This window comes from Schistocerca serialis, chromosome 4 (genome assembly GCF_023864345.2).
Source record: "Schistocerca serialis cubense isolate TAMUIC-IGC-003099 chromosome 4, iqSchSeri2.2, whole genome shotgun sequence".
Taxonomy (NCBI): Eukaryota; Metazoa; Arthropoda; class Insecta; order Orthoptera; family Acrididae; genus Schistocerca; species Schistocerca serialis.
This window is the reverse complement of record NC_064641.1, coordinates 469116675-469144315: the sequence shown is the minus strand read 5'-3', so window position 1 is coordinate 469144315 and position 27641 is coordinate 469116675. Positions and strand designations below refer to the sequence as shown.

Sequence of the window (27641 nt, the reverse complement as noted above, 5' to 3'; positions counted from 1 at the left end):
TCACTCCCACTGGGGACGCTGTCACAACGGGCATGTCATGTGGGCCCACCCACTGAGATGAATACCAGAAGACACTGTGGCCCCGCAGTTGTCCCTAAATTCCTCATTATTCCCTGAAGCCTTTGGTACATACCATTGATAGTAGAGTGAGTGACCTTGCTTGTGTTTATGTTTTTGATTTGGATTGCTCCCTGAACTGTCTGTGCATGCTTACAATTGCTTTTGCTATTCTATGAGCTTAGCTTCTAGCTAGCAATTTGCTTTGAAAACTCCATCGTCATCGACAACAGGAACCACCTTTTGTTCCACATCTCCATGTCACTGCCGTTGCTTCTAGCTAGTCATTTGCTTCATAAACTCCATCATCATTGATAACAGGAACCACCTTTTGCTCCAAGTCCCCATGTCACTGCCAGTGTGATTGCTCATAAATTGTGTTTCACATATGCTGAGTAGCATGGAAAAGTTATGACTATTCACTGTGAAGGATGTATCCTGATTTCCTAAAGTTGTAGCAGCAGCTGCCACAGAAGCGGTGAGAATGCCTACAGCAATAGCAGAAACTGCCATTATAACTACTGCAAAATGACACTCAGTCTGCAGAAGCAGTATGATCGAGCGCACGGGGTGCAGCCAGCTGCAGATTGTTGCACATGTCGGCACGAACGATGCCTGTCGTCGGGGTTCCGAGGAAATCCTTGGGTACTTTTGATGGCTGGCTACATTGGCGAAGGCGGCCTCATCTCTCGAGGAGTGGAAGCCAAACTGACGATCTTCAGCATTGTACCCAGGGTGGACCGGGGTCCTCTTGTTTAGAGTCGAACGGGAAATCTAAACCAGAGGCTACATCGACTATGACGAAAATGGTTGTAGATTCCTTGACATACGTTATGGGGTGGAAGGTTACAGGACACCCCTCCCGAAACAAACCATTGTCCTGAAAAATTACCAGTTCATGTCACTGATGTGGGTGTGCCAACAGTAAAAATTGTTAGTTTTCCTAAGCAGGTCATTCCAAAGGATTTAAATATGCTCAATCTCATGTTAGTAAATTGTCGAAGTGTCTGTAGCAAGATCCCTGAGTTACTCTCCGAAATAAACAGTAGCAATGCCAATATTGCATTAGGTACTGAAAGCTGGTTGAAACCAGACATAAAAAACAGTGAAATTTTAAACTCTGATTGGATAATATTTAGGAAGGACAGGACTGATGCTATGGGAGGTGGTGTGTTCATTGCAGTTAAACGCTGTTTAAACGCAGTTGAAATCGATACTGGGTCGGACTGTGAAATAGTCTGGATAAAGCTGTCAATCAGACAAGGATTGACCATTGCATTAGGATGTTTTTATAGACCACCAGCATAGGCAACAAACATCGCAGGACGTTTCAGGGATGGTCTTCAGTACATAGGAAGTAAATATCCAAATTATCCATTAGTTATAGGTGGAGACTTTAATCTGGCATCCATTGACTGGGAAAATTACACGTTTCTCACAGGGGGCAGAAGCAAAGATTCGTATGAAGTTATTCTAGGAATGCTCTCAACATACAACCTTGAGCAATTGGTTAGAAAACCAACTTGAGATGGGAACATACTAGAAATCTTGGCAACAAACAGAACTGATCTTTTTGAGAAAGTTAATCTAGAAGAAGGTATTAGCGACCATAATGTCGTTGTGGCTTCTATGTCAGTGGAAGTTGCAAAAAAACCAAAGAAACAGCGTAGAGTTTTCTTGTTTGGGAAAGTAAATAAAAGTGTAATTAATGAATATCTTCATAGTCAGCTCCAAACACTCACCACAGGACACAAACATACTGAGCATCTTTGGTCAGAATTTAAAGGTATTGTCCACCATATGCTAGAGAAGTATGTGCCTAGCTAAAATGTAGGGGAGGGAAAGGATCCACCTTGGTACAACAAACATATTAGGAAGTTGCTGAGAAAGCAGAGAATTTTGCACAGTCATTTTAAACATAGTCACTGCCCCGCTGGCAAACAGATTCTTTTAACGAATTTGAAAGCAATATTTTATCTGCAGATTCTAAAAATAACCCCAAAAAATTTTGGTTGAGCGTAAAATCTATGAACACTACAAATAATTCAATACCTTTTCTTGCTGACAGTATGGGTAATGTAACTGATGATGATAAACAGAAGGCCGAAATTCTAAAACTAGCTTTCAAAAACTCATTTACGGTAGAGGACTGCAGCACCATTCCCCCTTTCAATTATCGAACAAACGCATGGGTGACTGACATAGTGTTTGGTGTATCTGGGATTGTAAAACAGTTAAGATCCTTAGATGCCAAGAAGGCATCTGGCCCAGATGGTTTCCCCAAAAGATTTTATGTTGACTATGCTACAAATATAGCACCACTCTTATCCATAATCTATTAGAGATCATTGGAACATCGGAAAGTTCCATGGGACTGGAAGAAGGCCCAGGTCACAGCAATCTATAAAAATGGTAGAAAATCGGATGGACATAATTACTGGCCAATTTCACTTACATCAATTTGTTGTAGAATCATGGAACATATTTTGTGTTCAGACATAATGACCTTCATAGACACTGAGAAGCTCATCTGCAGAAACCAGCAAGGTTTTTGGAAACAGTGGCCATGCAAGACACAGCTGGCCCTCTTTGTGCATGATATACAACACGCTATAGATATCGGCTCCCAGGTTGATGCCATATTTCTCGACTTTCAAAAGGCGTTCGACTCAGTTCTGCACTGCCGCTTGCTCCAAAAAGTGCGCACTTATCGTCTATGTGATGACATATGTGGTTGGATACAAAGTTTTCTAACAGACAAGGAGCAGTATGTCATCCTGAAAGGGGCGACTTCAACAGAAACAAGTGTAACTTCAGGTGTGCCCTAGGGCAGCATAATGGGTCCACTGCTTTTTATGATTTACATGAACGATCTGGTTGATGGTATTGACAGCGGCATTAGACTGTTTGCCGATGATGCTGTAGTCTACAGGAAAGTAGTAGCACACAGAAGTTGTGAAAAAATCAATGAGGATTTGCAGAAAATAAATGCGTGGTTTAATGACTGGCAGTTATCTTTCAATATCAGTAAGTGTAACCTACTGCGTATAACAAGGCAAAAATCCCCATTAATGTACAAGCACAAAATAAATGCCCAGTCTTTGGAAGCGGTAACATCCATCAAGTATCTGGGTGTGACTATTCGAAATTATCTCAAATGCAATGATCAGATTGCACAAGTAACGGATAAGGCGATCTCTAGATTGCGGTCTATTGGTAGAATCCTGAAGCGATGCAGTCCTTCAACAAAGGAAATAGCTTACAATAAGTTAGTTCGTCCAGTCTTAGAGTACTGTTTGTCGTATGGGACCTTTACCAGTTGAGTCTGATTCAAGAGATTGAGAAAGTCCAAAGAAGAGCGGCAAGATTCGTGACTGGTACATTTAGCCATCGCAAGAGCGTTACAAATCTCATAAAAAGTTTGAAGTGGGACGGACTTGTAGATAGACGGCGTGCTAAAGGGAAGGGGCTGCTCACTAAATTCCATAATCCGATCTTCACTGAGGATTTGGAGGCACATATTATTACCACCAACTTTCAAAACGTGCAATGATCACCATTCAAAGATAAGGGAAATTAGAGCTCATACTGAGGCGTTCCGACAGTTGTTTTTCCCTCGCGCGATCTGCGAGTGGAACAGAGGGGGAGAAATATGACTTTGGTGCGAATTGTGCCCTCCGCCACACACCGCTTGGTGGCTAGCAGAGTATATATGTAGATGTAGATCACTTTGCCCTCAGTCAAACACCTGCTTTGAGAAGACGAACAAGAGTTGGGAAGTACGTTTACATTGTTTTGTTCTTCACTGCAAGGTGAATCAAATAACAAAGCTTTAACATCAGCGTGCACTTTTACTGTTTTCTGGTGATAAATTGTATGAAGTGATGCAAAAGCTACATGCATTCTTCCACTCTTGGACCCCAGTTGTTTGAGCTTTTCTGACGTTTGTATTTTGCTGACTGACTATTGCAGTCACCAAACTCTAAGCTTAAATTCAACCGATGTGTTAAGCAATGTAAGCAAACATGTGCAGCAAGCACTGCTGAATTGCAGGGCTTAACAAGCAAGTGAGATTTTTCCTGTAAACAGTATGACACATTGTAAATGGAATCATTAATCTGTTACGTTATCATACATCTAGCTCCCGATAGATAACTTAGTGAGAAGGCTTTAGAGTCATCTGATACAATGTCACTGCCTGTTCCATGACATTACCTCTTTTTCATGCCACAAACTGGAGCATCTAGCAAGTGTCTGCCTTGGTCAGTGAGCAACAACAACAGCCACCAGCTTGCTGCACTCTTATCTTGCCGATACCAATAGCAGCAGCAGACATGCTGGAGAAACTATCTGCAACTGGAAATTAGGGGAGAAATGGCACAATTCCAGTTTGATACTGCAATAACATCTGATTAATGTAGACATATACCAAAGCATCGGCTCATCACAGCTGTAGTGACCTCAGCGCAGAGTGGGGACGTACTACAGTCAGTTTATCCCACTGTGGAGTTGGCTCATAGTCCAAGTTCAGTATAAAGATTTAACTAGGTAACTAAACCTGTTAGAAATAATCTTGGACAAGAACTAAAATTTTTGGCTCAGATATTTTGGGGCATTTTCGTTTCCAAATTCAAGCACAAATGGGTCTAGCTTCAATCAGGATTCCATTCAAAGAACTTGATAGTTATATGCACAGCATAATCAACTGTTTGAACCTACATTAGGTTGTGAAACAGGGTTTCAAGCCCATATATTTTTAAATAAATCAGCAGTACCTAAATTTTGTAGAGCACACCCAGTGTCTTTCACTGTGCATGATTAAGCACAAGAAGAAATGGATAGCTCGGAAAGTGTGGGAGTAAAATCCCCAGTACCATCTAGCCAGTGAGGACTCTATGCATTGTTAGCTACAACAGCAGGGTGTATATGTGCACAAGGAAAAAAAAAAATATCCTGGATTTTTCCCAGATTTCCCAGTTAAAAATACCCTTTCTCCCGGGTGAAAACACACTTTTTCCGTGTTAAGTGACGTATATTTTCCCTCGAAACTGCAAAACTTACCTTCGAAACTGCAAAACTTATCAATCCTTTGAATGGTTATGGTTTTATACACGGGCGTAGAATTTCCCGGCACTTAGAAAAATAGGGAAAAAGACACGTTTTGGAAATATCTTTGATGTGCAGCAACATGCACGCTGTGTATTTTCGTATTACGAAAGTATACATTGGAATTCCACCAAACACAGCATGTTACTTTCCAAATCATTGAAATCAAGATTGTGATGCGCTGTTGTAAGCCTGTCATAGCTCATGTTGCGTGATCTTGCCAGTCGATGACAGCGGATATTCAGAGCATAGGACAAGTGATGTAGTCAGCTAACAGCAACATCACTGTTAAGTAGCACAAACACACAAACAGGGAAAGATAATAGTTTAAATTAATATACATAGTGTTGTTACAAGAAAAGTAAAGCTTTCACATATGAAATTGGTCTCTAAGGTTAATAAGCTGTAAGAGAAGCTAAGCTTTCACATATAATGTTAATTTTTTTTTGCGTGTGTTACACTTTAAGATATATCACACAAATGTGCCAGTAAAATTTTTAATAATGACATAAATGTCTGATCTCCAGGGTTCGAAATTCTTCTAAATGGCTCATCATCAAAGAGTTGATTTTTAAATGAGAGTCAAACACTCTTTGATTTAAGAAATTCATGGTACAATCTCACACAAAGTTCAACTTACGTAGAAGGATATTTACTTTGGAAGTAACGTATTTCAAACTACCATTCACAATATTTTCTCGCGACCTGTTAGGAATACGTTCGTTTCAGCAGTTGCTAGAAAGTGCAGATAATAGGCGACACTGCGCTTGCGCAGCTACCATGACGTAGGAAGCCCGTATGTATGTACGTGTAAAACAGTGAATGATCATACATTATGTCATAAAAGAAACAAGACATCAGAGGATACTGCAAGAGCATCGGAATTTTGTGAACAATACCAAAATGTGCACATTTAAAGTGCATACTTAAAGTGCACATGCGTATGGCCAGGTTCCCAATGAAGTAGACCTCAACCTGATATTAAGCTTTTCAGTGCGGTTTTCGGGATGTAAATTTTGTTGGAGCACCAGTACTGTATTCTATCATGTTTGGTTCTTTATTGTGGCATAATGCCATATGTGCTAGAAGATGAAAACGTGCACTTGAAATGCAGCAAACAGTTGAAACTAGCCAGTACTGTGGAATTGAACATTTTGTTTCAAATACATTGACTGCCTCTGCGGAAAAGGTTAATTAAAGTCAAATTTCTTTAGCAAACAGACTAACATAATTTCATTGTTGTACAAGGCAGTTAATGCTTGACTGTCAGAAAGGTGGAAATAAAATAAAATCTGGAACTAACATATTTTAGACTTCCATAATTATGTGAATGTATTTTAATTCACTCGATAGCTCCCGGCCACAGATATCAATTTTGTTTTCATTTGACGCGAGAGTAAATGAAGAGGAAACAGCAGAATCACGAAATATAAACACGGGTCTCGTGGAGACTACCCACTATAACTTAGACTGCTCTGTGCATCAGCCCCAGATCTACGATATTTGCGAACCGGGTCAATACTAAAAAAAAAACAGAATTTTCAAAAATATGTTCATCTTGTAGCACAAATCTTTCTGAAAATTCTAAAACATATGTGTTCGAGGAAATGTAAGACATGTTATTTGGCCTTAAGTGTTCCAAAGTGCAGTGCCACACCTCTTCATACGGTGTTGTTCTATAGCACATCACTGTATGTCGCTCCGTGGAATTGAAACGTGTATATTTTGTCATGGAGGCCATCAAACCTAAACAGGACAGTGGAAATTGAAATGTCCTGTGGTGCCTACCCTGCTCTCAGTCAGCCCGTTTGACAGCCTGCCCCTCTCCTCTCTCTCTATTTTTTGTTTTTTTGTTTTTTTTAAAGACCCTTGCAATTAATAGCGAATGGGATTATTTGTAATCGGGAGAACAAGAACTCTTCAGAAAATTTGCACTCTTTATTGTCTATTAGCTAATAACTTGCTATTTTGTGTGACATAAAATTAAATATAGGATACGTAAAACCAATAAAGACAAGAGGCAAGCAAGAAAGTACATATTTCTTCAATCCTTAGCTCCTAGAATTTTTTTCAATCTAATCTTGCTACAGCTTTGCATGGTGTGCTTTCCTTTCTGCAAAAGAATCTATTACCTCATCAAAGTTCATCAAATGTTTTGCTACATGAAGAATCGAAATGTCATTATCCAAGACTGAAAAAGCTGTTAATACATAATATACCCAAGACTGGTCTGGTTTCTCATTTTGATTACATCTATTTTGTCACTGTCTGCTAGATAAAACAAAATAGGCCTTTCTAATATTGCAGCAATTTTGTAACACACACCAAATAAACGAGACTGTTTTGGCACAAATGGTCATTTTTATAACACCACAAAATATAATTCACGAAGTACCAATATCAAATGCCTATACGGCCTACTACAAGCAAAAAGCTTTATGTTAGGAAATAGTTTCACATTTCATTCATACACACCAGTTTCTCAAGCACGAGATCGAAAAGTAGTATTTCGAAATTTTTATCTAAATTTGTAATCGTCTTATTCTTCCATAATTTGTGTGATGTTGCCGTTTTCTCTCCTTCCTGGTTCTAACAATCTTGTCATCAAGAATTCTGTAGCTGTTTCCTGCCATTGTCAAAGTTTGTTCGCCGATTAACTTCACAAACCCTGTCAGAATCACAGGTTTAGTTACCCAGCGATTATCCTCCGGTTAGATGTTGTTACATATTCGTACCAAACGTTTTCCGCATTACTTCCAGAATAGAACTTAAGCAGCTGCTAGCCGGGGACTGTACAACTGGTCCTTACTAGTGTAGCGATCTGGCCAAAAATTTTCTGTCAAAATTTCATTTTCTTGGATACACCGAGAAGATAATACATAATCTTTCCTGTTAGACATTTATTTCCACTCTGGTAGTCTGAATCTATGGATTTCACTAGTAATTATAACAACGCTGAACATTTGCAAACCCAATCAACCACATAATCAGACAGCGATTGGCGTTCATCCACTCAGCTCGTATGGCCCCGCCCCTTTTGTATGAGGAAAGTTTATTTCTAGATGCGACGTGGGCTCTCCTGACAGAGACATCACGTACACTATGCATGCATTCAAAAATCAACTTATGATTCATTCAGAAATCAACTTAAAATGTGTTCAAAAATGTTCAAAAACCTAAAGGGATGCATTTCAAAATCATATGAATGATCAATAGACCAACGTTCGCTGGATGCTAGGTGCTTTGTGAAACAAGGTTCCCCCCCCCCCCCCCCCCCCCCACAAGTATACGAATTTGGCGCCCTCTTTTTCCCTGTAGCATCTAGCTGCTTGCTGTGACTGCTTGCACAGCCAAGAGCCACATTCCTGTAGCCAGAAGCGGGAGAATATACTGCTCAAACGCAACTCAGCTGCGCATGCGCATGAGCCCATTTTAACTGCTAAAGCGAATCTAATGTAAACAGTTGTCACTTCACATTCATCGGAGGCAGTTTGTTGCTATGAAGCGCTGCATAGTCTTCCTAAAGCCTTTGACACATTTTGCTGTTGGCACACGCTTGCATGAACACTGTGTCATTGTTGTATATGGCACATTTCCTTTGCAATTTAAGTTATTTTTGTTTTTTCTGTCATTTATGTTTTATTGTTGAAGTGTTATTCTGCAGAAGCAGGATACAGTAATATCCTTCGTTAGAGTATCTGTTCTTACCAGTCAAAGTTACAAAAATTTAACAGAAAACTAAAACACTGAAAAATTCCCAGAATTCTAAAAAATTGCCGGGTTTTTCCCATTTCCTCCCAGATGAAAAAATTCCCGGGTTTTTTCCCGGATCTCCTGGGATCGTATACACCCTGTGTATTTTACTGCATGCTCTAAGCCAAAATCACAAAAAACAGCTGGTGATCATATATGCATCTCTGCTTGCTCATCATCAGGTGGCATGTAAACAACACTGACCATTCCTATCCTGTATTGTTACTGGTAATGAGAAATGGTGTCTTTATGCTAGCATACCAAAAAGAATGGAATGATTGAGCCCAAACAAAGCAGCAACACCCCACATACTAAGACCTGTGTGCATCCACAGAAGATAATGTGATGCATCTAGTGAAACAGCAGTGGTGTGGTGTACAACGAATTGCTTCCTGAGATGTAACCATCACTGTTGACATTTATTGTCAACAACTGAGACATCTTGCAGATGCAGTCCAAGAACAATGACCAGGAACTGCCCGCTTTCTGCAAAACTGACAAAAAACACAATACAGAAGGTGGGATGGGAAGTCACTCTGCATCCATATTATTCACCTGATCTTGTGCTCTCCGATTTTCATCTTTTCTACTCTCTACTGAATGACCTTCAACAGACTTGCTTTCTAGATGAAAACATGCTCTGAACAGGACTCTAGTTCTTCATCTCAAAATCACACAATTTCTACAGTAAATTGAAAAATTGCCCCAGCATTGGCAGATTGATGTAAATAGTGAAGGGGACTATATTATTGATGACTGAAGTCTCTGTTATATGTATCTGTTGTGTTTATTAAATGTATGGAAAAATGCTACGAACTTATGCACCAACATAATACATAGTTGTTGATAAGAAGTTTGATTTTGTTAATTCAGAACAGATATCGGCGTTTGTAGATATTTTTTTTATTAAACAAACATAACACGTTTCTTTTCAATTTGATAAAGAAAATTAGTAACTTTCTGGTCAGCCCAATCTTCTTCTTTTCTCTCATTATGCTCAATATCACTTCATCCATATTAATCAATATTTTAAAAAGCAAGTAGCAATTCAAGAACCTAATCATGAGGCAAATGTGGTACAGAATTTACACAGACAGAAAACTGGGAGCTGAAATTCAGCAACCAAATCTACATTTCCACAATTTTAATTGGTGTCTTTACTTGACCAACACAGAAAACAAGGTTTAGTAGCCAACGTAACAATGTAATCATAGTCTGTCTCTCTCTCTCTCTCTCTCTCTCTCTCTCTCTCTCTCTCTCTCTCTCTGTCTGTCTGTCCATCAGCAGCATCCAATATTGATTTACAAATGAGAGGTTGAGTTCCATCACTTTTTACTTTTTGTCCCCATATTGAAATCAGTTGTTCGTAACTGCTTTTTATAAATGATTTGTACTTGACCAACACAGAAAACAAGGTTTAGTAGCCAATGTAACAATGTAATCATAGTCTCTCTCTCTCTCTCTCTCTCTGTCTGTCTGTCCGTCCGTCCGTCCGTCCGTCCGTCAGCAGCATCCAATATTGATTTACAAATGAGAGGTTGAGTTCCATCACTTTTTATTTTTTGTCCCCATATTGAAATCAGTTGTTTGTAACTGCTTTTTATAAATAATTTGTAAGCAAAGCTCATCAAGTACACCACGTGAGCTAGAAAGTGTAGGGCAGAAAATGTTGTTATGCGACTAAAAGATTACTGTATTAGGATCAAAGCTTTGAGTGTAACCTTTTTCCATATTAGTAAGATTTCAGGACTTATCTTCTGTTAAACTTACAGGTGTGGCTCCCTGCTGATCAGCGGCTTCAATATCCAGATCAAGGGCAACAGCTTCCTGCAGATCCTGTAGCATTTGAGTTTCAGTGGAAGCACGTGTTTCATCAATAAGTTCTTGCGTAACACCTCTTCGTGCCATCTCACTCTCTATATAGTCCAGTGCAGCTTCATCTTCACAAATGTCATATGGCATATTTCCATCTGCATTGACAGCCAGTAAATTGGCACCCCTGAAAAGTAATACCTTTATCTTTGGCAATACCTCAAGATATTGTTACTAAAAATACACACATCACTTACTCATGTCAATAAACTACTGGATGGAAAGTATTATTCTATCATCAAGCTGTGTCAAGAGTAATCAATTTCTTGTGACTTTGTAATGTGTGTATTGCTGATCAGTTTTTTTGCAAGCACGTAAATGTTCTTGAATTACACTGTCAGCTCTGATAGATTTCATTTTATCATTACTGTATATATTTACCACATAAAACTGCATACTACTGCTCTTTTGCCCTTCTTCAAATTTCCCCACATCCTTAGTAGGTCGGACTCTTAGAAATGTATCCAAATCCGATCTACCATAAAAGTTGAAGACAGGAAGTAAATTATCTCTAAAAATCAGATTCTACAGCAATAAAACATTGTTAACTGCAGTCTGAGTTGGGTTATGAAGGACACGCTTCTGCTAAATTTTATAAGGTTGGAGATTTCAGTTGTCAAAAGAAAAGTGGGTAATAACAATACTGAGTGTACATTGTAGTAGCCATTATTATTTGTAGAGAAGGGCTTTGTGTGCTGTCTAGACTGGAAGTGGGCCACACAAGAAACCAACAGCCTGAAATTTTATGACTACTAGTAAGCTCTACTGATTCAGAACTACGGAGTGCTTGCGCCAAGGAAAAGGATGCCAACTATTAATTTTTAAGATTTCATGACTCTTTGTGTTAGGAGTGCCTCCTGTTGCATCGAAATTATTATCTAAATTAAGATCTTGGATTTCAATGGGTGATACTTTCACTATAGATGGCAACAATGCTTCATATCAATCATGCAATACAAAAATCAGGTACTCTGTGAAGTCCCAATGTTTGCACTATATGAGGCCTCTTTTCTTTTGTTTTCTTTTTTAAAAAATGTCAGAAAGTGTAAATCATACTAGATGAATTACAAAGGTCATTTTCACATTAAAGACCAATTTCAACTATCTCAAGCGGAGAAGAACTCTTTACGAAAAAAATGTTTATTTCTTGCTTGACTGTACTTACAAGCTGGGCTTCTGGCATAAAAAGCAGTTAAATCATCTTACTCTGGTTTCCGGTTCATGAGTTAACTGATAAATTATCAGAATGTTCCTGCAAACCTGTAAGGCTGCTGCGGGGAGGGAAGAAAAAACCTTCCCAGCCATCTCTAGTGTGTCCCTGAAACTGTGACATCATTATTTGATGCTGGTAAACTGTGACATCACCATTTGATGCTTATGTTCCAACAGCAGTCAAGGCAAACATGGCACAAGTTATGGTGCAAGCAGACAAAGGTGAAGAAGAATGAGAAAAATGTAAATTGAAGATGCACAATATTAGTACAAGTGATTCTTTTTTGTCTTTTGTACGGGTAAAGCAACTTTCTACAGCAGATTTTTTATCATCATCTACTTCTTCGACAAGGAATTTAAAAAAGTCAGAAAATGGTAGTGTGTAGAGATCGGTATCAAACTCATCCATAGGTCTCACAAAAGATCAAACTGTAGCGACCGCAATGAGCAGTGCAGCGCAATGCAGTTCGGTTCACGAGTGCATCACCCATGTGTCACATCTCAAGTATTTTATTTTGCACGGATAAATTAGTTTTGCGCCGGCCATCAGGAGCGCTGTGTTGTGCCCATTACTCTGTGCCATTTATTCTTAGTACATCGTTTTTTCCATGTTTTTGTTTTCTACATGTTAATTCTTAAGAACTTCGTCATACTTGGTTCTTTAGTAACCAGCCAACAAGTCACTTGTTCATTTTTATGCGAGTCTTGCCTTGACGTAAAAGATCTTGTCATCTCAGCATTGCAGATATCGTTGTGCGTTATTGATTGCAAACTAGCAAGCTAACCAGTCAGACAGACCAGTACCTAGCCCTATGGCCAAACTGGTGACCCTGACATGATTTATCACCTGCGTTATGCACAAAATAAAGTGATACTGTAAGATGACAGAAAATCTAACCGCGACCGACCCTGCTGTGTCCAGACTCACTGTTAGACTACCACCCTTTTGGCCTCAGAATCCAGCGTTGTGGTTTGTGCAAGTTGAAGCTAGTTTCTTTTACTTAGGAATAACCACTGATGCTACGAAGTTTGCACTAGTCATCGATCGTCAGTATGCAGTGGAAGTGCAAGACGTGATTACTGTATTTACTCGAATCTAAGCCGCACTTTTTTTCTGGTTTTTGTAATCCGAAAAACCGCCTGCGGCTTAGAATCGAGTGCAAAGCAAGTGGAAGTTCTGAAAAATGTTGGTAGGTGCCGCCACAACTAACTTCTGCCATCGAATATATGTAGTGCTACGCAGGCATGCTTTGCAGGCACAAAGATAAATACTGGCACCAAAACGTCTGTGTCAGTAAATAAATTAAAAAAAGGGTCAAGACGAGCTTTTTGTCTCCGCTCCGAGTTTCGACCACTGCATTTTCATACATTATCCAACGAAATAAATACAAATTAAGTATAGTTCATCTTCGAATTTAGCAGCATTTCAATGTACTACGAAAATCCGACTGGCAAGACTGTTTGGGATGTTTGTCAACATGGCCAACTCTATGTTCTGAATTTTTTCTTACCTGTGAGAAGAGATGGTTGCTAATAGGAACTTTTATGAATTGTGAATCACATACAATATTCTCTTCACCACAAGAATAATACGTATATAAACATTTTGCCATGTATTCTTTCGTGTTTGCTGCTTTCTCATTTAAAACCTGTCTGCCTTAGAGTGAGACAACAGCAAACGCGGAAGAATATACATATCATGTCATGTTTATACTCGTATTATTCTTGTGCCTAATAGTGATACAGTCAGAAATGACGCACGGCAATTGACTAGATTTTTAAATCTAAGATACTCTAATTTCTGTGCAGAATGTAATGTACTAAAGAGGCGTCTGCAAAGATTTTCAAACGGAGAAAATTTTTCGCTAAACTCTCGTTCAGAACATCTTCTATCATACGCATTCTATTATTTGGTTTTTGTTGATCATTATCAAAGAAAGCACCAGTGTAAGTAACAACAAATAGCAGTCTCTTGCCGTTGTTTTGCTAATGAGACGATTCCTCTCTCTTTTTTTTCTTTTAATTGTAAGCGGCGGTCACAAAAGCAAGCCATGCCACGAGCGGCAACAGGCCGTAAACACAGAATGCAACAAACAATGCATGACACAGTATAGTAATACATTTTTTGCTTAGAGTGACGTAAACACCTATAACAAAGAGAATGGCACTTATCATATCAAAGAAAAATAAGCAATCAATGCAAACCAGACAAAGCACGTGAAAAAGGAAGGGTACCCGTATAAATACGGACGGAGTGCCTGACACATAGCAATGGCTGCCTAGTATAGCTTAACTGCTAAGCTTATGACTCAAACCAAACTACTGTAGCTGTATCGTAATTCATTCGACCTAAATTGTGTCTCATATTACAATGGACCAACATTGTTTCGATTTGGAGGTGCGGCCTAAAACTTTTCTCTCCCCTTGAATTTCGAGTCTCAAATTTCACGTGCGGCTTAGATCGGGAAAATTTTTTTTCCTTGATGTCGAGTCTCATTTTTCAGGTGCGGCTTAGATTCGAGTAAATACGGTACTGCGCCGTCAGAGACTAATACCTACGACCGGCTCAAGGCAGAACTTATACGCAGAGAATCAGCTTCGCAAGAAGAACAACTCCACCAAGTTCTGACGCAGGAGGACATTGGAGATCGTAAACTGCCACAGTACTTGAAGCACCTACGAAGTAAGGTCAACGCTGGTACTATGATAGCCTGCTGAGAACCATCTGGAGCTGTGGGTTGCCTCCTGTCATCAAAGCAATAATAGCGTTGCAGTCGGAAATGCCTTCAGACACGGTGGCAGAGCTAGCAGACAAGGTACAGGATGCTATCTCACCTGCGCCTATTAGTGCAGCAACTGTGCAATGCGTGAGCACGTCAGCCACAGTTTCGTGTGCCGACTATGGTGCTCTGACAGCAAAGGTTGATGTGTTGACACAACAGATCAGCCAACTGATGTCTCCGTGTAACACCAACAGTGATTGTGGCAGATCATCAATGGCCTCATCTGCACCTGTGACTGAAACACAGCAGGAGATATGCTGGTATCACAGAAGATTTGGTGATCAAGCTCATCACTGTACCAAACTCTGCACATACCCAAATGCCACTGGGTGTAGACACTTCATCTGATTGCCAGTCTGTGCCACAGCATCTGTTTGTGAGTGATCAGCACACAGGCAAGAAATATTTGATTGACACTGGCTATGTGTATTTTCCTGCGAACAATGTTACAATGGTATAGGCCTCGTACATCATTCTGTCTAGCTGCCACAAACAATTCTTCTATTGTAACCTATGGTACACATCATTTAGAAATAGATTTAGGCCTATGCCGAGCATTTGCATGGGACTTCATGATCGTGGACGTCGCTGAGCCAATAATAGGAGTGGACTTCCTGGCTCATTACAACCTTATGCTTGACATTGCCAGCAAACACCTGGTCGACCAAACCACTGGACTGATGGCTGCAGGATTCTGGTGCCACGCAACCATCCAATCTGCCAAGCTGACTGAAGCAGCAGACAGTGAGTACACTGCCTTACTTCGGGATTTTCCAGTGCTGACAAAACCTCCAGGTATGCCTAAAGTAGTGAAGCATAGCACAGTGCACTATATAAAGACCACAGATGGGCCACTATTATCCTGTAGAATTTAAAAGTTAGCCCCCGATCAGTTAGCTATCGCCAAGACCGAGTTTGATAGTAAAATTCGAGAGGGTGTCATGTGACTCTCCAGTAGTCCTTGGTCATCACCGTTACATCTCGTACCTAAGAAGTGTGGTGCGTGGCGTCCATGTGGGGACTATAGAGCACTTAACATCTGTACAGTACCCGATCGTTACCCAGTTCCGTTGCTCTGCGATTATAACTACGCGTTGAGCAGTGCCCGCCTTTACTGCGTGTTGGACTGTGCCAAGGCATACACACTGATGCCTGTCACCGAAGAAGACGCCATACGGGCTATTTGAAAGTAAATTCATGACTTTTGGCCTCAGAAACGGTGCACAGACATGGCAGAGATTTATTGACTCACTGCTGCATGGTCTGCCATTCAGTTTTGCCTACCTTGATGACATATTGGTATTTCCAGTCTCGCCAGAAGAACATTGCCAGCATCTTGTACAAGTTTTTAAACGGCTAGACGAATAAGGCACCATTCTCAACACAGCAAAATTTATTTTTGGTCAACCAAAAGTAGATTTCCTTGGCCACCGAATCTATCTGTCTGGCTCACTACCATTACCTGACAAAGTGGAAGCCATCCTACAGATCTCACATCCATCCACAGCTAGGGAGCTGTGGCAATTTTTGGGGATGTGGAATTTTTACTGCAGGCGTTTACCTCATGCAGCGGATATTCAGGAACAACAATGGCGCGTGGTAACCTGTAGCCTTCTTTTCGAAGAAATTGTCGCCAGCTTAATGTAAGTTGAGCACCTACGATCGAGAACTCTTAGCGATATACGAGGCAATCAAATACTTCCGTTCTCAGCTGGAGGCCCGTGAGTTCGCCATATTCACAGATCATAAGCTGCTGACATACGCCTTTTGATAGAACAATAGCAACTGTTCACCAAGGCAGCACAACCAATTACTGTATATCGCATAATTCAGCATGAACATCCAGCATATATCCGAGATTGAGAATGTAGTAGCAGATTGTCTCTCCCTTGTCAGCAGCGTCTCCATCACAGACTGCATGGAACTTGCAGAAGCACAACTTACAGATCCGGAAATACAAGAGCTGTTGCAGGAAAACAAGTCTACATTGGATCTGCAGTTAGTCAACGTTCCTGGCACAGGCATCAAGTCACACTGTGGCGTGTCTGCAGCCAAACCATGACCATTTTTACCCGCAAGATTCAGGAAAAACACATTTACATTTTTGCATAGCCTGTGCCATCCTGGAGCACGAACTACAATACGCCCAATCTCAGATCACTTCGTGTGGCCAGGGATGAAGAAAGACTGCCGTTGAGTCGGCCTGATGTTGTATACAGTGTCAGCGCTGGAAAGTCAGCCGGCGTGTGCACGCGCCTATCGGAAACTTTCCTGAAACCACCACCTGTTTTACTCACGTACACATCGGTGTCATGGAACCGTTACCATCTTCAAATGGCCATCAATCTTTGCTGACAATGATTGACTGATTCACGCGTTGGCCAGAAGCGGCCCCAGTGGACAATGTCTCAGCAGAAACCTTCGAGTATGCCTTCATATTAAACTGGGTGTCATGATTTGGCTGTACTTTGTCCATCACCACATATTGCGGTAAAAAATTTGAATCTAATTTGCTTGCAAAGCTAACAGCATTCTGTGGGAAGATCCACCACAACACAACCAGCTATCACCCAGCCAGTAATGGCATGACAGAGCATTGGCACCGCACTTTGAAAGCAACCCCGATGTGCCACGATACCAGGAGGACAGAAGCTCTCCTGATGGTCCTGCTTGGCTTACGAAAATTATACAAGCCTGATCTAGACAGTTCCCCTGCAGAACTAGAGTAAGGAGAGTCATTACGACTTCCTGGTGAGTTTGTAGATATGACTCCACAGCCTGATATAGACCTGTCTACCCTCGTCAGTTACCTTCGTGATCATGTCAGAAAAATCCGATCTCCGCAACCGTCCAGGCATAGAACTGTTGGTACCTTTAAGACATGAGGACATGCATTCATGTTATGTTATGAACTAATGGCATCAAACCAGCCCTCCCAGCACCTTACACCAGGCCACATCGAATCATCACTTGGGGAGATTGCACCCTGGATGTTCTTGTGAATGGAAAATGAGCCACTATCACAACTGACAGGGTCAAACCAGCCTACATCTTCAACGAGCCATCCCCCACTGAGACTCGGCGAACACAGCTTTGCCCAGAACTTGGTCCGGCAACACTGGCTCCAGCACCACCACCGACCAGGACGTCAGCTCCAGGGGACCAGCACACCACAGCTCCAGGGGCCAGCACACCACAAGGTCTGGTCGGCGCATCCACTTCCTGGCGCACTTACTGGATGGCACCCCGAGGGGGCTGTTGTAGCTACCACAATTAGCAGTGCAGTGCAGATCGGTTCATGAGTGCATCACCCATTGTCACATAGCAAGTATTTTATTTTGCACGGATAAATCAGTTTCACGCGGGCCACCAGGAGCACTGTGTTGTGTCTGTTACTTCGTGCCATATATTTTTATTATACAGTTTTTTCCATGTTCTTGTTTTCTCCATGTTAATTCTTAAGTACTTTTTTATACTTAGTTCTTTAGTAACCAGCAAAGAAGTCACTTGTTCATTTTTGCACGAACCTTGCCTTGTCGTACACCGAGTCTAAAAGACGTCCTGCATTAATTGCCGAACGGGCGAATAAATATCGTTTCATCTCAGCATTGACGATATCGTTGTGCATTATTTATAGCAAACTAGCAGGCTAACCGGCCGGACGGGCCAGAACCTAGCCCTATGGCCAAAAAATTGAAGAACACGTTGTTTGATCGATTTTTGCTAGAGAAAGAAAAATGCAGTTGCTATCAACTTAGATCCTTACTTACTTACTTACTTACTTACTTACTTACTTACTTAGATACTATAATGTTCATTTTCTGTTGTTAACACCATGTTTTGTTTCAACAGAAACTGTAAATAAAAATTCATCTCTCTTATAGAAGTTGTGTCGATTATAAACAAAACATTTATTTTCTTGAAATTTTTAGAATTTTATGAAAACAACTACTGAAAAATTATACTGAGTTTTTTAAGAGCTGTGGTGCGGTTTACATTTCCCAAAACATTTATCTTAGAACAAAAAAGAGAATGGCAGAGATTAAACATGGTTGCCACCTTGCAGTTCTCTAATTGAGTAGTAATTATTGACAGACCCTTCTTTTTTAATGACTGGAACAGCATTATAGGGTGGAACTGCGCCCCTCCTTACAGATGTATAGGCACGTGTAGGCGTGTGGGTGTATAAGTGATAACTCCAAAATGTAGCAAATTTTCTCTCCTCTGTGTGAGCCTATCGACAACTCAACATTTCTGCTTTTCGGTGAGCGGTCTCCTTTAGTCCTTAAGTATTTAAATTCCACAGAGAAGAATCTAAAATAATAAATCAAGAAAACATGGCTGCCCGATCTTTTTTTAAAAAAGGATGAACCAGTTACTCTGCAGCAAGACATTACAAAAATAATCAGCAAAAAGCCTCTGACTGAAATCTGGACAATACACAAAACTTTAAAAGTGTTATCACACACTCACTCATCAAGTGAAATTTAGAGTAGTCCCCCACTTAAACTTTCTTCTGCTCTCATGAAAACATAAAGCACACACTGTGAAAATGTGACACACTGTGAGCACAATAAAGTAAGGATCCTTCTGCCGGAGAAGAAAGGCATGCATAAATGGACAGCATCCAATTCAGATGATGGTCAGGTCAACTTCGCTCCTCTGGACTGACCAGTAAGAGGCATGTTGCTGCTGGAAGCTGGCTTCACCAACCAAAGATTCTTGTCCTCCAGTGCCAATCCCCATCATACAGATGCTCAGCTCTTTGATTCAACGGCAAGTGTGATACAATATGTGACATTAATATTCCTGTAAGCTTTCTCGCCTACTGCTTCCTCATACAATTTTGTACTATATAAAATAAATTCAGTGGAAGGTAAATCCTGATATTTGGGTGTGGGGGTGGGGGTGAAGGGGTCCATTACAAACCTGGTTACTGTCTAAAATATCATGGAATATTTATGTTGTGTATGAAGCAATTAGTGTACAACAAAAACTGCCACCATGCAGGCACAACCGATCACCTGGCGCCTCTCGGTCCTGTGCACAGACTCCAGATGGCACTCAGAAGCCTGCACCTCTTTCTGCTTCACACCACTTCTTACAGCGCATTGTACTCATCCATCAATAGAGTGAACAGCAGCCAATAGTGAACGCTGTTAGCTGTGGACTATTTTGCTTCCGCTTTGTATGAGTGGACATGGTTATTCTTCTGCCAACAGGCACAAAACACGAGGCACCATGGATGCTCAGACAGTTACAAACCAGCAGTCAGTTTACTTCAGTGCCTGCAGATAGCTCAGTACAGTTCCCTGATGACTTTTGTGAGTACAAGGATGAACTGCCACATTTACCCTGGCCACCACAGTCACTAGATTCCTATAGTGTTGAACATTTGCGGCATACTCTGGAGAGAAGGGTGCGTGATCGCTATCCACATCCACCATCATTATCTGAACTTGTCACTGTTTTGCAAGAATGGTAAAAGATTCCCTTGAAAACCATACAATACATGTATTTACCCATTCTGATACAGCTCTAGTTTGTTTTGAATGCCAGTGGTTTTCTTACAACATACAAGGCATGGTAATGTGTTGTAGTTTTTGGTGTTCCTTATTTTTGTCCACCTCTTCAATTCTGGTCTTGTAAATTGTTCAAGTGGTCATCTGCTTCAAGCTTGGTGTAAAACATTAACATAAACTACATCTTCGTTAAAAGGTAACATTCTCACAGATATTTCAAAAGGTCACATTGCTTGCAGATGATTATTAAAAATTCATTTCATTGGTGGGTGAGCAACAGTGTTATTTGCAGATGTTAGAGGTGTGGGTAGTATTTAATAAGCTTGCAAGGTCATGATGAAATGTTTCCTGTTGTCGAGTGGCAGCTCACCAGTCTCCCTGCTGGGAACAAGGTTGATCTTGTGAGTCCCAGAGGACAGCCTAATTTCCTCATGCTGCACCATATTCAAAGTTTTTAAATAGGGAGGTCTGGTGGACCCATAGATCATATATCTATAAAAACCTGAGGTCACACACAATCTTTATGAAACTGGAGCAGCTGCCATGTGTCTGGTCATCAAATACGAGGGTTGGAACTTAAATAGTGGCAACTATTTATTCACTACCGATACAAAAGAGTTACATGTTTGCAACTGTTACTGTCCTTCAAAGTAGTCACCAGCATTGTGTAGAACCTGTTGCCAGTGATGTGGAAGGTGTAGTATACCATTAGCAGAGCCTGTTCTGTTGAAGGTGCAAATGGAGCGGTCTAAAGTTACGGTGATTCTCGTGTATGACTGTGATGGTGTTATCGTAACGAATTATGTTCTTCCACATCAGATCGTCAATGCACTGTATTACTGTTGGTTTTTGGAGCATCACCTGCAACTAGGTTTGCGAAAGAAGCGGCGACACTTTTCTGCACAACCCACCCATCATTTTGCAGGACAACGCGCAGGCGCATACAGCGCAAGCTGTGGCTGCTCTGTTCGGTTGATGGGGCTGGTAAGTACTGTACCATACTCCACAGACTTAAATCCTTGTAACTTTGATTTGATTCCAAAGATGAAGGAACAACTTCGTGGCATTCACTTCAGAACTGTTCCAGAGATTCCTAGGCAATAGACTGCTCTATTCGCACCATCATCAGAACAGGCACTGCTAACGGTGTACTACACCTTCCACATTGCTGGCGAAGGGTTCTACACACCGCTGGTGACTACTTTGAAGGACACTACCAGGTGCAAACATATAACTCTTTTGTATTGGTTGTGAATAAATAGTTGCCACTATTTACGTTCCAACCCTCGTATTACTCACATTTTGAAAATATTTACAGCTTTTAGAAACAATGTTTTCAAGTCCCTAAAATACAGCAAACAGATAACATTAAAATCAAATAAAAACATCCTGGAGCCTCACAATTTCTTTGAAATGTAGAACAATGTCTACTATTCTCAGTTCACACAACTCAAACAAGGGAAAGGGGGGGGGAATGAATTCTGTTGGAAAGACATACCTCTGTACGGAACTCAAAATGTCTGTTCTCAGTCTATTCTTCCAGCAATCCATCTGTCAAGTAAAACTGACATATTGTTGTTGCATGGATGAAGGAAATCAGCAAATGGAGAAATCAGCTGCAAATCAAGAACAGTGAACAGAACTACTAAATGTGGAGGTTTTGCTGTTCATGTTGTTGTTGTGGTCTTCAGTCCTGAGACTGGTTTGGTGCAGCTCTCCATGCTACTCTATCCTGTGCAAGCTTCTTCATCTCCCAGTACCTATTGCAACAGGCATCCCTCTGAATCTGCTTAGTGTATTCATCTCTTGGTCTCCCCCTACGATTTTTACCCTCCACGCTTGCTGTTCATAGGAATATCAAATACAGTCTCGCTTCAACCACTATCTTTGATCTCTCATTCAAAGCAATCAGACATGATATTGCTATTTTGATATTTGAAATATAATGTGGCAGGGGAGAAACTATCAAGACTGAAAAAGTCCTTGGAAGACCCATTCATGGAGCTGCACAAAGATATTACACTTCCAAGTAGTAGATACACATTCATAACGTAAAAAACATTATATATTAAAACAAAGATGAGGTGACTTACCGAACGAAAGCGCTGGCAGGTCGATACACACACAAACAAACACAAACATACACACAAAATTCAAGCTTTCGCAACAAACTGTTGCCTCATCAGGAAAGAGGGAAGGAGAGGGGAAGACAAAAGGAAGTGGGTTTTAAGGGAGAGGGTAAGGAGTCATTCCAATCCCGGGAGCGGAAAGACTTACCTTTGGGGGAAAAAAGGACAGGTATACACTCGCACACACGCACATATCCATCCACACATACAGCCACAAGCAGACATATTTAAAGACAAAGAGTTTGGGCAGAGATGTCAGTCGAGGCAGAAGTGTAGAGGCAAAGAAGTTGTTGAAAGACAGGTGAGGTATGAGTGGCGGCAACTTGAAATTAGCGGAGATTGAGGCCTGGCGGATGACGAGAAGAGAGGATATACTGAAGGGCAAGCTCCCATCTCCGGAGTTCGGATAGGTTGGTGTTGGTGGGAAGTATCCAGATAACCCGGACGGTGTAACACTGTGCCAAGATGTGCTGGCTGTGCACCAAGGCATGTTTAGCCACAGGGTGATCCTCATTACCAACAAACACTGTCTGCCTGTGTCCATTCATGCGAATGGACAGTTTGTTGCTGGTCATTCCCACATAGAATGCATCACAGTGTAGGCAGGTCAGTTGGTAAATCACGTGGGTGCTTTCACACGTGGCTCTGCCTTTGATCGTGTACACCTTCCGGGTTACAGGACTGGAGTAGGTGGTGGTGGGAGGGTGCATGGGACAGGTTTTGCATCGGGGGCGGTTACAAGGATAGGAGCCAGAGGGTAGGGAAGGTGGTTTGGGGATTTCATAGGGATGAACTAACAGGTTACAAAGGTTAGGTGGACGGCGGAAAGACACTCTTGGCGGAGTGGGGAGGATTTCATGAAGGATGGATCTCATTTCAGGGCAGGATTTGAGGAAGTCGTATCCCTGCTGGAGAGCCACATTCAGAGTCTGGTCCAGTCCCGGAAAGTATCCTGTCACAAGTGGGGCACTTTTGTGGTTCTTCTGTGGGAGATTCTGGGTTCGAGGGGACGAGGAAGTGGCTCTGGTTATTTGCTTCTGTACCAGGTCGGGAGGGTAGTTGCGGGATGCGAAAGGAAACAATTTCTAACTGTGACACCTAACAACACTATCACAGGATGTTGCAACTAATGGACTCCAAGGCACCTGACATTTGTGAAGTGATGCTCCAATTGGAAATTGTTTTCTTTGTATGTTCTTACTACATTTCAGTGAATGGGTAAAAATTGCTTACATTTCCTGTATGTTTTGTATATTAAAAATTAAGATACAAACAACAGAAATTATCTTACAATAAAGTATTAACATTTAAATCTCTCTGCAGTCTGCTCTCGTCTTTGAGCGGGACCCACCTCCTCTTCCTCAAAATCACCCTCTCCAAACCTTCCAGGAATTTCTGACTTCCAGCCTTGCATCTCAATCCTTCTTAAAAAAACCTTAATCCTACACCCAACATCACCACTGCTGAAGCCCAGGCTATCCGTGATCTGAAGGCTGACCGATCCATCGTCATTCTTCCGGCGGACAAGGGTTCCACGACCGTGGTACTTGATCGTCGGGAGTATGTGGCTGAGGGACTGCGTCAGCTTTCAGACAACACCACATACAAAGTTTGCCAAGGTAACCCCATTCCCGATGTCCAGGCGGAGCTTCAAGGAATCCTCAGAACCTTAGGCCCCCTGCAAAACCTTTCACCTGACTCCATCAACCTCCTGACCCCACCGACACCCCGCACCCCTACCTTCTACCTTCTTCCTAAAATCCACAAACCCAATCATCCCGGCCGCCCCATTGTAGCTGGTTACCAAGCCCCCACAGAACGTATCTCTGCCTACGTAGATCAACACCTTCAACCCATTACATGCAGTCTCCCATCCTTCATCAAAGACACCAACCACTTCCTTGAACGCCTGGAATCCTTACCCAATCTGTTACCCCCGGAAACCATCCTTGTAACCATTGATGCCACGTCCTTATACACAAATATTCCGCACGTCCAGGGCCTCGCTGCGATGGAGCATTTCCTTTCACGCCAATCACCTGCCACCCTACCTAAAACCTCTTTCCTCATTACCTTAGCCAGCTTCATCCTGACCCACAACTTCTACACTTTTGAAGGCCAGACATACCAACAATTAAAGGGAACAGCCATGGGTACCAGGATGGCCCCCTCGTACGCCAACCTATTCATGGGTCGCTTAGAGGAAGCCTTCTTCGTTACCCAAGTCTGCCAACCCAAAGTTTGGTACAGATTTATTGATGACATCTTCATGATCTGGACTCAGTGAAGAAGAACTCCAGAATTTCCTCTCCAACCTCAACTCCTTTGGTTCCATCAGATTCACCTGGTCCTACTCCAAATCCCATGCCACTTTCCTTGACGTTGACCTCTACCTGTCCAATGGCCAACTTCACACGTCCGTCCACATCAAACCCACCAACAAGCAACAGTACCTCCATTATGACAGCTGCCACCCATTCCACATCAAACGGTCCCTTCCCTACAGCCCAGGTCTTCGTGGCAAACGAATCTGCTCCAGTCCGGAATCCCTGAATCATTACACCAACAACCTGAAAACAGCTTTCGCATCCCACAACTACCCTCCCGACCTGGTACAGAAGCAAATAACCAGAGCCACTTCCTCGTCCCCTCGAACCCAGAATCCCCCACAGAAGAACCACAAAAGTGCCCCACTTGTGACAGGATACTTTCCGGGACTGGACCAGACTCTGAATGTGGCTCTCCAGCAGGGATACGACTTCCTCAAATCCTGCCCTGAAATGAGATCCATCCTTCATGAAATCCTCCCCACTCCGCCAAGAGTGTCTTTCCGCCGTCCACCTAACTTTCGTAACCTGTTAGTTCATCCCTATGAAATCCCCAAACCACCTTCCCTACCCTCTGGCTCCTATCCTTGTAACCGCCCCCGATGCAAAACCTGTCCCATGCACCCCCCCACCACCACCTACTCCAGTCCTGTAACCCGGAAGGTGTACACGATCAAAGGCAGAGCCACGTGTGAAAGCACCCACGTGATTTACCAACTGACCTGCCTACACTGTGATGCATTCTATGTGGGAATGACCAGCAACAAACTGTCCATTCGCATGAATGGACACAGGCAGACAGTGTTTGTTGGTAATGAGGATCACCCTGTGGCTAAACATGCCTTGGTGCACAGCCAGCACATCTTGGCACAGTGTTACACCGTCCGGGTTATCTGGATACTTCCCACCAACACCAACCTATCCGAACTCCGGAGATGGGAACTTGCCCTTCAGTATATCCTCTCTTCTCATCATCCGCCAGGCCTCAATCTCCGCTAATTTCAAGTTGCCGCCACTCATACCTCACCTGTCTTTCAACAACTTCTTTGCCTCTACACTTCTGCCTCGACTGACATCTCTGCCCAAACTCTTTGTCTTTAAATATGTCTGCTTGTGGCTGTATGTGTGGATGGATATGTGCGTGTGTGCGAGTGTATACCTGTCCTTTTTTCCCCCAAAGGTAAGTCTTTCCGCTCCCGGGATTGGAATGACTCCTTACCCTCTCCCTTAAAACCCACTTCCTTTCGTCTTCCCCTCTCCTTCCCTCTTTCCTGATGAGGCAACAGTTTGTTGCGAAAGCTTGAATTTTGTGTGTTTGTTTGTGTGTCTATCGACCTGCCAGCGCTTTCGTTCGGTAAGTCACCTCATCTTTGTTTTTATATATAATTTTTCCCACGTGGAATGTTTCCTTCTATTATATTAACGTAAAAAACAAATACTTATGAGGTGATGCCTATACAGTAAAGTCAGTTATACAGCTACCTCCAACAGGATCAGGTTATCAATGGTGGAGTCACAGTCCCTCAAGCCAACCTGAAAGCGATTATGTCTACATCTACATCTATATATACATATAAACTCCGCCAGCCGTTGTACAGTGTGTGGCAGAGGGTACCCTGTACCACTACTAATCACTTCCACTCGCAAAGCGAGGCACAAAAGACTGTCTGGGTGCCTCGGGAGGGAGGGAGGGAGGGAGGGAGGGAGAAAGAAATATTGGATTTAATGGAAGGAAGGAAGGAAGGAAGATTAGGTTTAATGTTCCATCAACTATTTGCCTCTATATGAGCCGTAATTTTTCATATCTTATCTTGATAGTCCTTACGCAAAATGTATATTGACAGCAATAGGATCATTCTACAGCAAGCTTCAAGTGCCAATCCTCTAAATATTCTCAATTGTGTTCCTTGAAAAGAATGTTAAGATCCCTCCAGGGATTTCCATTTGAGTTCCCGAAGCATCTCTGTAACACTTGTGTGCCATTGGAACCTACCAATAACAAATCTAACCGCCCACCTCTGAATTGCTTTCAAGTTTTCCTTTAATCCAACCTCATGCAGATCCCAAACATTTGAACAGTACTCAAGAATAGGTTCCACTAGTGTCCTACATGCGGTCTCCTTTATAGATAGACCACACAATCCCAAAATTATCCCAATAAACTAAAGTTGACCATTCGCCTTCCTCACCGCAATCCTCATATTCTCGTTCCATTTCAAATCACTTTGCTACATTACGCCCAGGTATTTAAATGACCTGACTGTGTCAAGCAGGACACTACCAATGCTGTATCTGAACATTATGGGTTTGTTTTCCCTACTCATTCACATTTTTCTACAACTGGAGATACCTGCCATAGAAATTTTTTCTTTAAGTCAACTTGTATGCTCCTTCTGTCACCCAACTTCGACACCTTTCCACACAGCACACCATCATCCCAAACAACTGCAGATTGCTGCCATCCTGTCTACCAGATCGTTCATGTATACAGAAAATAACATTGGTCCTATCAGATTTCCCTGGGGCACTCCTCACGATACCCTTGTCTCTGATGAACATGAACACTCGTTGTCGGGAGCAACATACTGAGTTCTATTATTTAAGAAGTCTTCGAGCCACTAGCATATCTGGGAACCTATTGTTTATGCTGTTATCTTTGTTAACAGTCTGCAGTGGAGTATTGTATCAAATGCTTTTTGGAAATATAGAAATATGGAATCTGCCTTTCATCCATAGTTCACAGTATATCATGTGAGAAAAGGGCAAGCAGATTTCACATGAGTGATGCTTTCTAAAACTGTGCTAATTCACAGATATAAGCTTTTCAGTCTCTAGGAAATTCATTATGTTCCAACTCAGAATATGTTCCAGAATTCTACA

The 27641-nt window shown here is 41.9% G+C and overlaps 1 protein-coding gene across 1 annotated transcript in view; it reads right to left on the bottom strand.

Annotated features, from left to right (window-relative positions):
- LOC126475115 (protein phosphatase 1 regulatory subunit 16A) overlaps positions 1–27641 on the bottom strand; it is a 77189-nt gene that overhangs the window by 28347 nt on the left and 21201 nt on the right. The window contains exon 5 of the mRNA XM_050102702.1: positions 10687–10915. Within this exon, the coding sequence (XP_049958659.1) occupies positions 10687–10915 (229 nt within the window). The remainder of the gene's footprint in view (positions 1–10686; positions 10916–27641) is intronic.